We start from the raw sequence: 17,471 nt of genomic DNA, 5'->3' as shown, positions 1-17,471 counted from the left end.
AATTTTCCCTAATATCTGATCTAAACATCCCCTGGCCCAACTCGAGGCCATTTCCTCTTGTCCTGTCACTAGTTACTTGGGAGAAGAGACTGACAGCCACCGCGCTACAACCTTCTCTCAGGTAGCTGTAGAGAGTGTTAAGGTTTGCCCTGAGCCTCCTTTCCTCCAGGCTAAACCACCCCAGTTCCTTCAGCTGCTCCTCACCAGACTTGTGCTGCAGACCCGTCGCCAGCTCTGTTGCCCTTCTCTGGGTGTGCAGCGTTGGATGATGGTTAATGCCAGGCCACCTGGAAGATTTGCTGCTGAACCGCCTTTCAATATGAAAACTAAATATTGAAAGACTGACCTAATGTGCTTTTTTTTTTTTTTTTTTTGGTGGTGTAAAACAGTTTAGACCAAAAATGCCCTTTATTTCAAAGCAGTAGAATTAAATTGTGGAAGTCTGTGTGCAATCTTGATTTCTCTGACGTGACTGGGAGAGGTTTTGAGAACCTGGAGAAAAGGAGGCAGCTGGGCTGTGGCGAGTGGTAAACCCGCTTTCCCCCCCTCCAGGTTACAGCTCGGCGGCTTCAAACCCTGCCAGGCGGTGAGGGGCCGGCGCGGTGTTCAGTGTTTCAGCATGAGCGGCTCCATGACAAGCTCGACATCCCCTTCGTGTTCCAGAGACGCACCGCGGTTCCCCAGTCTACGCTACATCAAGCTTAAACAGACGCCAGACCTGCACAACAAACCAGCCAGAAAATGTCAAGACATTTTCCAGGTCGCGCTTACCGGCTACAGGACCCCGAACCGCTGGCCCGTCGGGTGGCTGACTCGAAAAGGGGACAACGCGGCCACACAGGGACACCGCCGCGGGGTGCCCGGTCCCCGGCCTCGCAGGCGGGCAGGGATCGCGGCCGGGCGCCGCCGCCGCCCCGCGCCCTCCGCTCCCTCGCGGCTCCCCCTGGCGGCCGCCGGGTGACGGCCCCCCCGCCGGCGGCAGGGCCACCTCGGGCCCCAGCTGAGGGTCCAGGCCAGGCTCCGCGCAGAGGAACACGAAGAGGTTGTGGGTCAGCTGCGTTTTGCCCGTGGTCAGCTACACGGTCAGTTCGTGGTGCAGGAGGACAGTTCCCAGTTACAGAATCACACAACGGCTGGGTTGGAAGGGGCTTTAAGGATCATCCAGCTCCAACCCCTCTGCCATGGGGGCAGGAACACCTTCCGCTAGACCAGGTCCTTCCGCTAGACCAGGTCACTCAAAGCCCCATCCAGCCTGGCCTTGAACACTTCCAGGGATGGGGCAGCCACAACGTCTCTGAGCAACATGTTCCAGTGCCTCACCACCCTTGCAGTAAAGAATTTATTCTTGATTATCTAAACTTTATCTACCCTCTTTCAGTTTAAAGCCATTCCCCCTTGTCCTATCGCTACAGGCCCTTGTAAAAAGTCCCACTCCAGCTTCCCTGTTTTAAACATCTTGGCTCCTGGATCTCAATGAGTTCTACACCCCTGTACCAAACAGCAGGTTAAACACTGCTGCCCCTTTCAGTGGAGAAATTCCTGCAAGTCAGCAAGGAACCCAATGCTTTTATGAGTTTTCAGCACTATCTACAATAAGATACTTCAAATCTATATATCTTCATAAGAAATTCATTACATCCCCAAGCAAAGTGGTACCACTACTTTGATCAAAAATGGTATCTGCTAGAAAGTATACAGGAATGCAGATGCTTTTCAGCAAGTACGCCTCTAGACACACACTACTTCAGCAGGTAAACTAGACACATCAATGACTGCAAAACCCCACATAAATACATTTATATAAATAGATTTTGAGCAGTATCTCAATTATCCATCATAACTTAGTTTGGAAAAATGAATTCCACACCAAGTTACTCCCCATCAGTCCTGTCTTTTTTCTGTAAATGGTTACGTATTATATGCTAAAGCATCCTCCTCAAATAGTTGTGCTGAAATTAGGTTTGGTGAAGGGTTACAGCTGCAGAATCTGTTTGTTGGACTAAGCACAAGATTCAAGCCTTCTGAAAGATGCTTTAACATGCCAAGACCAATACTAGAGGGGTAAAGCTTAGAACAAATGGGCCACAAAGGCCAGATTCTGCTGGGTCAGTCAGTCTGGTAATGGCACGCTATCGCTGTCACAGCTGGTAACAGCAATCTGAAGGGTAGAAGTAACAGCCAAAGCAAGCTAGGACACGGCAGCCAGACACACAAGACAGGAGTCCAAGGGTTGGCAGTGACATCTGAAGAGACAGCTGGGAGACATAACACTACATTTGGTTTAGGGACATGGACTCTATTTTCCAGCCTGATAAATCAAGCAAACCAAAAGGCAACAACCGAGCCTGTACCTTGAAATCCGGCAGGGAAACAATTTTAAAGTAACCCAGTAAAACCTTGACTTTCACACCTACCACACAGATGAGATACCTTTCTTTACAATGTGTTTAACACAGACTATAAACTAATGGGGTAGCACACTGTGTGAAATAACAAAGTCAAAGTATTCCTGGTTAATAAATGGCGACTGCTTACTAAAAGTAACTGGCCACGAGCTGCATACAGATTAACATTATACCTCCCACAGTCTAACAAATGTAACTAGATGTAGCTGGGATTTTTCCCCTTTAAATTAGGAATAATTTATTTGGAACTCTTAGAATAGAACCAGCTTTAGTAAAAGTTAACCGAGAGGCTGGAACTAAGGTTTTAGGGCATTAATTAGCACATAGCACCAAAACACCTCACCAACCAATTAAAATCCCTGCTTTGCTGTTCCACTCCCTTTGATAGAATCCTCAACAGTAGACTGCAAGCTTGCAGAGCACCACAGAACAGTAAATCTGCTTATCGGGCCACTCTAGGCCAGAGAGAACACACACTCTATCCTTGAACTAAACTGAAAGCACAGGGGCTAGAACCTGCTCTAAGTTCTAGACACGTACCCTTTTTCTCCTAAAGTTTCACAGCTACTTCCTCAGAACGGAAAGGAGGTAGTTTAATAAAGAAACTACTTCCCACATTTTGATGTGATGTTTTTGAAACTGGAACCTGAATAACTAGGGGGATGTTTGTATAAAAGGTTTATTGTAAGAAAAAGAGGAAACCTTTCCATTTAAAATTAATCAAAGACACTATTTACTATGAAAGTCACAACAGTGCAAGATAACCAGGCAGTAACAGCATGCACTCCCCAACCTTTGAAAAGGAAAACTTGTCAAAGCACTTTCTTCAAAGGTGCACATAAAGAAACACAAAGACAAGTTATAGAAAAAGGTACCCATTTATTCAAGGTATGACAAGGATATTTACAGTGTTCATTTTCTCAGAATAAGGTCCATCCTTATGATTTTTAAAGCAGCAATTATAAATTACATTTAAAAGGGGAAATGTTCCAAGCATGTTTCTGTTACGAGATATTTTTACAATGACAGAAACACTTTAAGGCTAAGTTATTTTGACCTTTGCTGCCACCCACATGTATCTCTGCAAAACTGTCTCAAAGACAACATTACCTTGAGGGATAAAGACTATGCTAAATTCAACATACAATTTTGTTCCCTCAGACTCTTTTCACAACAGTTCACATCTGACAAAAATTGACTTTTGATTTAAAACAATGGATTAAATACAAGTGAGATGAACTGCCTAATCCCGGCATTTCAAAGGGCTAAAAGATCATAGACAGCAACACATTCATCACCTCTGAAAGACATCACCAGCTTTTTTGTCGATGAAGATACTTCAACTTACCCAGCAATTTTTCTTTCAGTCAGAGCTCCACAGTCGTGTGGTGCAATCCACCTTGCCCATCACAGTACTTTTCAAAAGACAAGAACAAAATTCTTCAGGTAGCTGACTTTGAATGTAAATGATGAACACTGTCTACTTTAAACAGTACTTGATTCCCATAGTACAGACCAGTGCTCTACCAAAGCAAACGAATTTGCTAAACTGCTGTAGTGTTATTCTCTAGTCATTTTAACACACAACAGTTCTACAGGAGCAGTTAAAATTGGCTTATTTCTTGAGGTAGAAGCCACAAGTCATATTTAGTCCTGTCTGTAAACTATAATACACATGCCAACAGGCAAACACAGCTGTTTTTTGTCATTTATAAAATAAACCCGCTGATTTTTCAGATGCTATTCATTGAAAATATAATGACTTTTTTCTCTGAATCATTTTGTGCCTGTTTGAGAAGGAAGCAAATTAAACCTTGGGAATAGTAGATTGTGGCTATTTACACAGTTGTAATGAAAATAAACCATGGTATACATGGATTCTTCTTAACTTAGAAGTTATTTTGGAGAATACCAATTTTAACTGCATAATAAAGGGGAAAAACCCCAACCAAAACCCACCAATCACTAAACCTTTAAGACCACCTAGCTACTTGAAATACTAACATTGCATTTTGATAACCTTTTTAGGATTAAATTTAAGGGAAAAGAAAGTTAAATACAAGAGAACCCCCCCAAAGCCTGCACAAATACAATTTACTTAATTATCATGTTTTGTTAGGCAAGGACACTACATACTAAACCTACTGAAAGTGCATGATGTTTACCATTCCAATAGATGCAGAAACACAACCCTTGCATTAGTAGGGGAATTTATTCCAGGTTAGCCGAGAAACTAACTAACAGCAAAGTTGTTGCTGTGATTGATTGAAGTTTTAAGTTATATGAAGATAACCCAAGCAACAAGTTACATAAGGAGATTGGCACTTGATATTTAGTTAGCCCCATTAGCTCGAATTTCTCCCCAGAGACTCACACACAGAACTTTAAGTTTTCCTTTTATTACTGTAAAAAATAAGTCAATTTGTGGTTCCAGAGTAAATAAAGAAACCTTGGTTTCAAACTGTTTAAAAACAAAGGTTCAGATTCTGATAAGATACATTTCACAGGCTTCACACATCAGCACCTTAACCAAATGCATTTTTTTGTGAACTAAGCATATTTGAAAGTTTTCATGTTAGTGACAGGGGGCTACATTCTCATCTGGATGCACGTAACATGACTCCAGGAGAACAAACTGGAAGGAGTGCAAGTCAGTTTCCAGTTTCCTGTGGAGTCCTACATGTTCAGAACCAACATTTAAGACTGAAGTTAAAGATTGACCTTTTGCATATTCCAAAATGGAAGGCAAATACAATCAACTTACATTTGGCTTTGAAACATTAAGATAACAATGTTTTATTTCAGCCACATATTTACAAAAATGTTTACAACAGAACCGTGTAGGGTTTCCTTATTTTTTTGTCATAATAGACTTGAAGATGAATAGTCATCTTAACCTTCATGCAAAGACGTATCTCTTGTTACACAAGAAGTTTTCTGTTTGTGGTGGTTTGTTTTTTTTTTTTTTTTCACTCTCAGAATAGCAAGCAGAGGGTTGGATAAGTTTGGGTCACCCTTGAAAATGTAAGCCTGTTTGCTCTACTGCACCTTCAAAATAAGGAGGTAAAGTACAGGCACCGTTAATTCCACAAGGGCTCATTGCCTCTAGAATGTTTTCCAAAACCAACAATAGTCTTCAACAGTTGTAACATGGGTTATTCTGCGACTGTCACCTCTTCAGTTTACTTCCTGAACTCTGGAGTTACTTTCTAGAAGCATACTTGCTGAGCTTCTTTTCTAATGTATAATGTTGACTATACATTTTAAATTAAACTGTTATGTAAAGAATGTAACAAGCTTTTCCTTTGTACACAACTTAATCTTTGTGCTGAGTATTCTTCAAAAGGATTTTATAAATAATACAGTAAGTTTAGAATCAGTCTTCTGCCCTCTTGGCATTATACCATGTTGTTGCTTTCTCCAACTTTATCTACAAGCTGTAGAAAAGGAGACAAAAAGGTTTTAAGTAGCATGACATTTATGTACAGTGAAGTTACTGTCATATTACTTGCTATTTGCACAGTTAGTATGCGACTGAAAATGAGAGTCAAATAGTACTCACCAAAGTCTCATGACTTAAGTTTGTGAAAATTAAAAATCTTAACACTGCAATTGTGTTTCTGCATGACATGTTTTTCTCTTATAGACATTAACAGTGCAACATGAAGATGCAACCGAATGAAAAAGGAAATAGAAGAATGCAGATAACACTGCTAGCTTAATGATTAAAACAAAACAATACAGTATCAGCCACACATGCATTAGTAGACCAAGTAAGATATTTCAACTGACCATTACTGTGGATTCTCTTCTGAGCCTACGTAGGCTTTGAATAAAACATTAACAATTATCTTTTTAAAATGAGATTTAACCCCATTATGATCAAATTAAATATGACTAAGATCGATCAATTGACAAATGACACATTCAATTGATCATAAATTATGAGCCAAAACTCGGCCTAACTGTAAGGTTGGAACAGATTATCTTGAACACTAATTTTTAAAAAACAGGCTCTATACATCTAAGTTATACCCTCTATTAATTTTTTAGCAGTAGCTATTAAAACTGTTGCTTTAAAGACTAGGTTTGAAAAACTACATACAGAAATTAGCACAGTAAAAGTAGTTGACTGAAACACCCTAGATTACCACCTTTCTAGCACCTCTTAATTGTCTTCAAATCCCTGGCTCTTTGGTTAACAAAATGGAAAACCGCTCTTGAAAAAATACAAATCCTAGTAAATAGTGAGGCATAGTCTGGTGCAGTGGACCTTAATAAATATATCTGATGAATGATTACGCATCATGAGAATTTTTGGATTCATCAGACAAGCTGCAATTTAACATTGAACTACACAGTTTGCTTTTACAGGCCACTTTTCATAAATATATCCAAATACTACACAGCACAGCATCCTCCTCATCATACAGGCAGGAGAAGCACCACATAACAGCGGCATGTTCTTCCTATCTGGTCACCTAGGACCAACGGTGAATCAGGAAGCAGAACCCCAAGGCTATGAGTCACAATCCAGGGCTCTTTCTACTTCACAACTTGCACGCAGGGGCAGCTTCTGCAAAGGTGTCCTTTTGTTCCTTTTACAAATAGAAGTCTCTCACTGGGAATTAATGGGATCTGTATGGTGCAAGAACTACACAGGAATACTCTCGAAGTCACTGCTCTAAAGTTATGTTTGCTTTGTTTCTGATCCATTTCTACTATTGCTATAGCAATGGAATAAAAAACAGCACAAGCTTCAAATTTTGCATGAAGTACTGAACACTTACCGAGCTTATACCGGGTAAATTCAAGAGATATCCAAGAACTGGAACTCTTCTAATAAAGCCGACCACCACAGGAAAGAACCCCCTTTAGGTAAGATATCAGAAGACTGTATCAACTTTTTTTAAATTAAACTATTCTCATATTGCTACAAAATGAAGCAATAGGAGGTAGCTTGTTAGCAGCACAATAATTATACCAATACAGTAAGTTTACCATACATTTAGCAGAGAAAGGAGAAAACCAGGAAAGAAACTATATTTTAAAATGAACTTAGTTTTTCTCATAGGTGGCAACCCTCAGTCAGCTCTTTAAAAGATAAGTAAAGAAAGAATACCCAACTTAGTCAACAGAACTGATGCTCCCAACTGATTTCTCAAAACCATCATACACATTTTGAGATAATTTCTTTTTACATTATAGGAAATACATTCTTGCAATACCCAGTGTAAAAAAACCTGAAATGAATTCTGACTAATCCTCTTTGCAACCACATATGGTACTCTTTACATTAAGTAAATTAAGCATGACAGAGTCGTATATTCACTTACTTCAAAATTTTACATAAAGTCAGATATTTTAATCATGAGTCAGGGAGTGTTGCTTAACATAGCTGTTATGGTATAGCCCCCTGCACTGTTCACTTTGTCTCTGCAGCAGGAAAATAAATTTTCTATGGCTGTTTCTCAGCTGTTTGCAGTCAACTGCAGCAAGTCAGTTGGTGGTAGCATTGTGAGTTCTCTTTTGTTGAGCTATACATTCCTGCTTAGAATAAAGATTAACATGTAATGAGACCTCAGCCACAATGAAACAGTGAATTTTCACAAGTCATCACCCTCTTTCACTACACTAGTAAGAACTACTTGCTGGGTAATATCCATACCAGCAAGTTTTTCCCAGAGATTTTCTTTTTTTAAGGAAGGGATCATTTCAGTGGTCCAGTAAATTGTGATGCAGGGCACACAAATCACTTGTAATGGTGTAGCCAAGAATTAGGGATAGTCAGTACAGGAAGGATAGTATTGTTAGCCATAACTCTGGATGTTTGCAATGTGAATAAGGCTCCAAAGGCAGCTTAAAGAGTACATGAAGAGATACTGTCCCATAATAGCCTTCTCCAGGTAAATGCAATCTAAGCATGTGAAGGTATGGCAAAAGACTAAACCTCTGATGGGAAACTTGTGGCAACATGTTAGATAGAGACAAGAAGGAAAAGACATTCTAGATTTAAATGAGAATAAAAGAATAAGTGTGTGTCTCACTTTGGCCAGATGCGGCTTGAAAGAAGTCAACCCTTCACATTCCTGTAATTTGTTGAAGTGTTCTTGGTTACCAGTACCTAATCCTTGCTTTGTGGACAACAGAGGCTCTGCAATTACTGCTACGGAGTGTATGAAAGGTGGCTGTGTAAAAGTACTCTAGATATGCAACACAATAACCTAGAAGTAAAGATTCTAGAGGGATCTGAACACCTGGCAGAACTGGTTTAGTGGTCTAAAAATCAAGAGAGACTGAAAAAACTAAAATAGAGTGGCTTACATTTGTACTTAGTGTGAGCTGAAGTAGTTACTAGAACTGTTATATTGCTCAGTAAAGGTTTCTGTATAAAAGTTCTGGTAATCCACATGACCGGAACCATTAGGATACACAGAAATGCCCATCCTCACACCACATCGCCCTAACATATCCAAAGGGGTGTAAATTGATCTGGTATTCCTTGGGCTGAAGAAAATTATGTACTTCGGAGACCAATGATAACCAGAGAAGCTTTCTGTTATGCAATCAAACAAAGGACTGTGAGGAACTGTATAAACTGATGCTTGAGGAAAGGCTCCATTTTTAACTTCTTCAGAAAGAAGCAAGTTGCTGAAAACAGCATAATAGCTGAAACGATCAAGACTGAAGCAAAACAAAAAGCTTTGTTTGAAATAGTAACTAGCTAACATTGTAGCAAAGGATTTAGATTCCAAGAACCATTAAGCACTAGAGAAGATTGTCTAGAGATAAAACATTCACACCTGGAATTATCTACCCCTTGTTAATACTCATCCGGCTAAGGGATAGTCCTAGGAACCTAGGGATAACCACTGACCTTCTATAATCCCTTCAGTATTATTTTACCCTGCTAGCCCCTGGCTAGCACCAACAGATAATCCATAACCATACCAGCTTAGATACAGTGATTTATAATTATTTTGAGCTGTTTCAAGAAGAGGAGTGTTTGGTTGGAAACACACTCTACTTGCTTTTTACTAGTTGATTAAACCCAAGTGCTACACATAAGAAGTGACAATGTATTCAGTGAAATACTGTGATTTTCAAAAGTTGAAGTAATAGAGTTCAGAATAATACAGAGTAGAACAATAAGAAGCATATGTTACAATTGCAAAATTAATTTTCAGGAATCTCACTGTCTTCAGTAGGAGGCAAGATTTTTTAAAAAAATATTTAAACATTTTATCTAAACTAGGTAAAATTGTATGTTAATCTTCTATTGAGTGGAAAAAATGAGCGCCATCGGAACGGTGCTTTGATTTTGATTAGCAGGAACCGTTATTTAGCTAGTAGCTGAACATTTGGAAAATATTTTAGGGGTTTGTTATTAGATTAATAAACATTAATGAAACAGTCTTCATCTGCACAGAAGTCCAAGAAGAACTAAAGGTCTCCCTTCTTGCTTATTATCATATGCTGTACTTTGTTCTATAGCGAAGTATGGAACTTCAACCATGGAAATAAAGCTAAATATATACAAGTTTCAACAAGTCAAATTCTTTCACCATCACAATTGCATTTATGAAGAAGTTAAATGACACATTGTGAAAGCTATAACATGTATCAAGATTGCTGTTCAAAAAATAAGAATTTTCATTTTTCCTTAAATCAGTTGAGATAATGCAAACCAAACCCAGTAGTACTAACTACACTAGGGCACAGATGTAATGAAACGTGGTAGAAAACATCTTTTCACTGGGTTACCATCGTAATGAAATGGTAAGGTTACAAACCTAGGTTGTTTGTAGCCAAGTATTTTGTGCATTTGTTAAAGAAAAGAACAAACTCTGCCCCGCCCCCAAGTTTCTAATTTGCATTTTTTTTTAATGAGGAAATATTTAGACTTTGCACTGCTAACAATTTGGGCTCACAGATATTTTATAGCTTTACAATTCTTTAGTTAGACATAAACAATGTTACCAAAGTCAGTTTGGTATATGCCTCACAAACATTAGCCGGTTTGAGTCTTGGGAAAGTACTTACCAACTTTTTACCACCTGCAAACATAAACCAATAATTTCACATAACATCTATCAAAAGTGAACATTTAAAGGATGCCACTTTGTCAGCTATGCTAAATGAATACATTTAGGCCTAGATACACCAATTTAGAAAGGTATTTTGAAAAAAAGGTCTTACCTGAATAATAGGAAGAACCCATAAATTTCAAGGATCATTCCTATTAAAGGCCAACCAATGAGAACTATGAGCACACCACCCAGGAAAAAGCCTGTTGCTTTCATTTTGTGTTTTTGAAAGAAGAATCTAAATGTTCTTTCTAAACCGATAACAAAAGACAAGCCAGCCACAAATAAAACCTAGAAAAGAAAGAAGATAGCTAAGTTTAGGATGTAAACAGATATATATTCTACAAAATAAGACTGCATTTCTTGCACAACTTCTTTAAATACCAAAAGATAGATGGTGAGAAGGAATTTACTAGTGATTTTCTTTTGTAAAAGCCACCTTAACACATTTGCAGGTGACGTTCCAAACTCTTCTCTCAGCTGCTTAAAATTAAAGTGACTACCTTTGTCGTCTCTGAAAAACACAATACCAGCAAAAGACCTGGTGACATCAGTTACACCTGTCCTGTAATGTAAGTACAATCATTATACACACGCAATGCTGAAGCTTAGTGCCACTGGCAGCAAAGGTTGCTAAAAACTGAGAACTGACATGTTACAAAAGCATCTCTGTACTGTACCATGGACATCTTCAACAGCTTGTGCTGATAGTGCAAAGCCAAAACAGGAAAACAGCTCAAAAGTCTTAGTAGTTGTCTTGTTTGTTTGTTTGCTGGCTTTTTATTTGTTGGTTTTGTTTGGTTTTTTTCTGTCTATAGTTTTTCTACTGTTTAGTAGTTTCAGTATAGACTGAACACTATCACAGTAGTCCCAACTAGTCAGAAGTACTTTTAGAGTCCTTTAGCAACAGGAATTGTAATTATTTCAGCTTGTAAGCATACAACTGGGCAACACTTTTGCTAAGAAGGGGACAGTGTCTCAGATTTTATGCAAGGTTATAGATGAAATTTAAGTTTTGTATGTTATTGAATAAACCACTTTCTTACCACCTCTCCCACTTCTTCTGATATTGCCTTTTTTTTTTTTTTAACTTTCTGTAAGGACACAGTACCTTTTCTTGCATTATCTTTGGTTACCACATAGCCTGCCATTGTCTCTTCCTATCTACATTTTCACCATTTTCCCTATCTCATATTGTGACCTTATATTAGAAAAAAGTAAGTACTATTTTATTTTTTACTCTTCCACTATACACTCTATGGATGGTTCAGAACAATGCTTCAACTAATGCACCCAAATTCAAATATACATTTTCATATTGTTCTTCTGTCAATCTCAGTATTTGACTCTGCTGCCACAGGATGAAACCGATCAGTTTTGATCACAGGCTATCAGGCATCAGGAAGAGAGGATGTGAACACCTACCAGGCTGTGCTCTTGGCTGGCTGGCAAAGCTAAGAACAGCAGACACACAGAGATTATCACACTCAGAAAACACCCTGTCATTTTGTATTTGCTTTGGATTTGGAATTTTGTGTACCAGAACTAGGATCTCTTTTCTGTGCTGCTTTAAGTGAAAAACTTTGATTTCATAAAATCTGAAGATATTATATCTCTCTAATATGAAAGATGATTGGTTCTTCTAAACCCAGACCACCAGCAATTCATACTTCTTTCTTTGTTCATAAAGCACAGCAAAGCTACATTTGCTAGCATGTACAGAACACTTCGCTATTCTTATCCAAGTATATACTTAGGCTTGGCAGTTATCTTACAAGATCACAAAAAAAGAAATCATTAGTAAATGACAACCAATCTAAAAATCATATTTGCAGAAGCATAACAACTGTGGAACAAGCTGCTTCTTGTCTGACCAACATACTGCAGGCCTGACCTGTAGGCATGATATTTAGATTCACGTGAGCTGTTTAATCAGGAAAAAAAGATTCATTCATATCACTGATCATAACTCTTTCTTTATACAAACTGCCACAGTATTTTTCATGATCCAGTTTCACATTGATAACAGATATTCAACTAAAAATAGAACAACATAATTAAATTCTAAACAGTGCAAAACCTAAGACTAAACAGAAGGCACTTACATTTCCAATAGCCAAAAGAGCTTTGTCAAAGAAGAGTATCATTCCAAAGAAAAGGAAAAACACTCCAAAGCCTGTTAGTCCCATTCCAATCTCTGAAAAACAAATTTAGGCAAGTAATAAACGAAAACCACAGTACCAGGAAAAACTCACGCATAACAGCTGTAAAGAACTCAGAACGTCCGATCTACAGACATTTAAAACACAGAAAAACTCAGCCTATTTTATGACCACCTAAAAAACTTCCTAGAGTGTACAAATATAGCAGCCTCAGACACCAATTACTTCAGTACCAGAGAGATATATCTTTGGAAGCTGCTATTATCAAAAAAGTACATATTTAGAACTATATTCTGAAACTGAACGCAACAAAAAAATCATGCGTGCATATATACATATCACAAAGACATCCCTTTTGTTTTACTGCTAGTATGGAGAAAAGGATTATTTTGTGAGCAGATAACAAAGCTTTGTTTTCCATTTGCAACTCTTACCCCATTATGTTTAATGCAGTAACGTAAGTAATCTGGTCCTTACCATCCTCCTGAGACCTCCCATTCCACCTCCCATAATCTTGCACGGCTGTCTGCCTTCCCCCAACTTCTGGATCGAACACAACTCAGATTAATGCTGTAGGCTCTTTCCAAGTTACACATGCACTAATGGCTATTAAACACTAGCTTGGGTCTCTAGCCAGTTACCAATTTTCACAAAACTAGTAGATATTAAGTATCTTTTGAGTTCTGTTTGTCTTTAAAGATTGCTCAAGAAATCCTGGGAAGGCAAGAGTAGGATGGAAGGCTTTTCTGAGAAACTGCACTAGGAATGTCAAGCTACCATTTGATGATAGCCTTTAAGGTATCTTAGAGACCATACTTAGAAATACACCCTACTTTTAAAATTAAACCTCTAAGACCTTCCTTTGACCCTCATGTAGACTGAATGGGAGAGAAGTAACAGGAACAGCAACACAGCTGCAAAAACCTTTGTACTTACCCATGTACTCACATATTGCTATCTCTGTCAGCAGAGAGTTTAGAAACCTACAGGATACATAAAACCAGCTAGCAAAACCAGCCATAACACTACAGGCAGGCTGGCAGCCCAGTTTCTGTCTGTGTGCGCACATACATAAATTTTGAAGATGCCAGTAGTTTTGTACAGCCAAACCTGAAACAAACAAAAAACCCAACCCACACTATCATAGCCTTCACTGCTGCTAGCCCGGTCTACCTAAATGTATTTAGTTGCACTTATGACTGCAGCGTAGATCTAGCTGATTATTTACTTTGCTCAATGAGCTCAAATTAAAGGAGTATCATTCCGCCTATTTCAGAACCTCCATTTACTTATTGCAAAAAAATTTCAAAAGACCTCAGGGTAAAGAGATTTGTTACATTCAGCTTCCCTAACTTGTGTAAGAGCTCATCTTTCAGCAAGGTTGCAGACCACACGGTGTTAAATCTGTAGTTCTACAGTACTGCCTGCCACTTTAAACTTCTGCTATAAGCATTCTAACCAACCTGAATTAAAACTAAGTAACTACAATTGATTTACTGCAGACATTCTCAATACTTGTTTACAATGAAAAATGGAATTGCAAACTGTATTTTCAATGAATCTGCTGACTGAAGACAATATAACAATTGCAATCTGCCCTTTTCTCTAGTACTCTTTCCTTTAGAAGAGCAGAAGCAATCTGTATTCTGGAAGAAAAACACTTAGAGGCAAGACTCCAGAGGAATTACCAGCTGCCAATAAGATAAATATGCAGTCATGGAAAGCAAGTATTCATTCCTCCCACAGACACAAGCAAAGTAAGGATCTAGCAAGAAGGCAGAGGCCAACTCCCAACAGCTGCTGTAATTACTACTTTGACACTTCTTCTGTGTTCACTTGAAACACGTTTGTAATCACCTACCGCTACAACAAATTCAGATTCACTTTAGAAGTCAACCATATTCTCTGGTTAGTGAAAAAAAAAAAAAAAAAAAAAAAAAAAGCACCATTCTCATAATCTTAAAATTACTGCTGAAAAGATGAGCAGTGCAGGACTATTCTTCTCTGTTGCCAGTATATCAGTAGAAGGTATTACTGATTTAATTCATATCAGAATTGGGAAATATATTTGACTAGCATTCTTACAGAAAGGAAAAAAAAAAAAAGCACTGACATTTTGTACATAATCTTTGCAACAAAGAACTAGGAATTTTAACAGAGAGTGTGAACTATTTTTAAACACTTTCTCCTGCACCAGAAGAGCCTTCTCATATCACTCAAATACAGTATTTCAATGCCTATAAATGCAGAATCACATACTAGCCATGTGACAATTGCTCTGAATTTTCTTTAAATTGTTATGATTTACTGAGAGGAGGATGCAACGCTTTCTCAATGTTTCTGCAGAAATCTCGTAAACTGTGCAAGAGTACTGCAGCCCTGTATCAAACCAGCTTAGTAAATATTAAAAACTCAAAATCAAGATCTATTGCTTGTGAAAGTTCAGGGAAGACAATGCACAGCGTCTAAAACAGAACGGAACTGTGCACTATGGGCTCTCTGAAGGCAAAAATCAATGCAATTTATGTTATGAAAACTTGCAAATTTTAATTATTTTGCTAGCTATACTTTTTAGTATTGAAAAATGGATTTATTTGGGAAAAACTAAGTGCATTCTTTTGCAGTTACTGGTGATTTATAACACCATTCAATGAATCACTTAAAAAATGTTCTAGAGTACAGCTACAAATTTAACTTTCCAAACATCAACCAATGCAGTCGTCCTCTCCAGGTATTTATCACACGATCAGTGACTCTATAGCTAACTCCATATGTTTTCCAGGCAGCAGTGAGTTTAAAATTGTCTGATAAAATATCTTCTGAATTTCACAAAAACGCAGGGGGGGGGAATGACAATGGACAACAACGGACAACACGGCACACACAGACAGACACACAATGACACCCACCCTGAATGCCACAGTATTTTACTGGAGTTAGCTGAAGGTCCCAAATGAGGAACTAAAAAAAAGTGAATAGATGTCCTTTTTCGGCAGAGATTTTTCTTTCTTCCCCCCAACGAACACTCTGGACAGGAGACTAGGGGAATGGGCAAAAGGAAAGCCCACAAGGGCTTAATCAATCAGAAATCTAAACATCAAACCCAAGGGTCAGTACCCATCCCAGTAACAGAGCATGGCACCTGAATTCCTCCAGAAATCATTAACTTTGAAGTCAGCTTGTTTGCTTTTCTGCCTGTCATCATCCTTGGCCTTGACTGGCTCTCCAACACCTCCATTTCTAGTATCCTGCTATCAAGTTAAACGTAATTCTTTTAATTTTCTTTTCTACATCTTTCACAATTACCCTCCTTCCTAACTGACACTACAGTGCTTATCATTCAGACTTGTTTCCTTTCATGGCAACCATGCCAGAAACACATCATACATGAGACGTTAATTTAAATCAGAGACCTAACATTCTCGGTTACCTTGCAGTTTAAACTCTTATGAGCCTCTTTATTTTGATTTCTTTGTATTTTCCTTTCAGCATCTTTATTTCCAAGTATGCCTATTCCGTAAAAAACAAAACTATGGTCACATACAGTACTTTTTTTTTCCACTTCAGATTGAGTGTCAGGTCATCACCTCAAACCCCCTCCCTCAGTGTCACTTACAAACGCTGATAACGGCAAGCTACCAGAAACACTGTAGAGCCACCGACACAAAACTAAACGGTTCCACACCACTCACGTCCACAGGGAGGCACACGAGAAGACTTTAGCTAATTGTTACTTTTGTTTACCGTTCAGCTTTCATTCATTCTCGCCATCCCCACACCACAGCACCCCAGCCGACACCAAAGAGCTCACAACCCGAGACAAACGCTAGCGGCGGCGGCGCTGGGGACAGTGCCCCCCGAAGGACGGGGGTGCCAGCCCTGCCAAGTGGTCCTCTGCAGCCCGGCATCCCAGCCCGCCTCCCGGCAGCTCCCGGCACGGCTCGTCCCGCGGCCGGGCCCAGCGCAGCGTAACAGCCCTCCCGGAGCGGCGAGGCCGGCAGGCGCGGCCAGGTGAGCTCCGCCTGCGCCCGCCCGCTCCCAGCCCGCGGCCGCTCGCCAGCCGGTGCCCGTCGGGGACCGCCGCGGGGTGGCAAACGGGCGTGCCGGCGGCCCACCCTCGCAAGCCGGACCCTCCTCGGCGACCCCCGCCACAGCGCTGACAGCCGCCCCTCCGTGCGGCGCTCAGCCGGAGCGCCCGGCCCCCAGCGGGCGTGGGCCGCGACCGGAGAGCGGCTCTCCGCAGGGGCGCTCCGCCACAGCGGCCCGGGCCGGGGCCCTGAGTCCCGACCATCCCGACAGCGGCAACCGAGGTGCCGCGGGAGCGCGAACAAAGGGCGAGGGCCCGGGCGGACCAGGACCGGCGGGCCAGGCCCGCCCCACGCTGCTCGGCCGCCACCGGGATCCCTCCCCAGTCCCCGCCTCCCCGCTCCGCGGCTCAGCCGCCCCCAGCCCCACGGCTGGGCGACCCGGTCCCCACCTACCACCACCGACCATCAGAGGCAAGGGAGCAGCGCTTACTCTGGGTGTCAGAGAGAGAGATCATGGTGGCGGCGGGGACGGGAGCGGAGGGCGGCGGGCGCAGAGCAGAGAAGCAGCGGCTGCAACGGCCACGTCTTCCGGAAACACGCAGCCCCCTTCGCCTCGCCGCCGGGTGAAAGGGGACCGCCGATTGGAGGAATCAGCGCCAATCAGCAGCCGCGTTGTTCGCGCGGCTACGCCCCCTCCCGCCTTGGTGCCCGCCTCTCCGCTTTCATTACCGCGGACGAGAGCCTCGCGAAGCCGCTGCTGATTGGGGGAGAAGGGGTGAGCGCGAGGCT

At 40.7% G+C, this 17,471-nt stretch overlaps 1 protein-coding gene across 1 annotated transcript; it reads right to left on the bottom strand.

Annotated features, from left to right (window-relative positions):
• Positions 1 to 3,264: 3,264 nt before the first annotated feature.
• On the bottom strand, positions 3,265 to 17,329 carry GOLT1B (golgi transport 1B). Its single transcript, XM_056341004.1, has 5 exons — positions 17,173 to 17,329; positions 12,598 to 12,689; positions 10,605 to 10,783; positions 7,196 to 7,277; positions 3,265 to 5,842 (listed from the first exon to the last, which is right to left on the bottom strand). The coding sequence occupies exons 1-5, from the start codon at positions 17,195 to 17,197 to the stop codon at positions 5,804 to 5,806; spliced, it is 417 nt and encodes a 138-aa protein (XP_056196979.1). The 5' UTR covers positions 17,198 to 17,329; the 3' UTR covers positions 3,265 to 5,803.
• Positions 17,330 to 17,471: the final 142 nt, after the last annotated feature.

This window comes from Falco biarmicus, chromosome 5 (assembly GCF_023638135.1).
Source record: "Falco biarmicus isolate bFalBia1 chromosome 5, bFalBia1.pri, whole genome shotgun sequence".
NCBI classification, from domain to species: domain Eukaryota; kingdom Metazoa; phylum Chordata; class Aves; order Falconiformes; family Falconidae; genus Falco; species Falco biarmicus.
The sequence above is the reverse complement of the archived record's forward strand: the minus strand, read 5'-3'. Positions and strand labels throughout refer to the sequence as shown.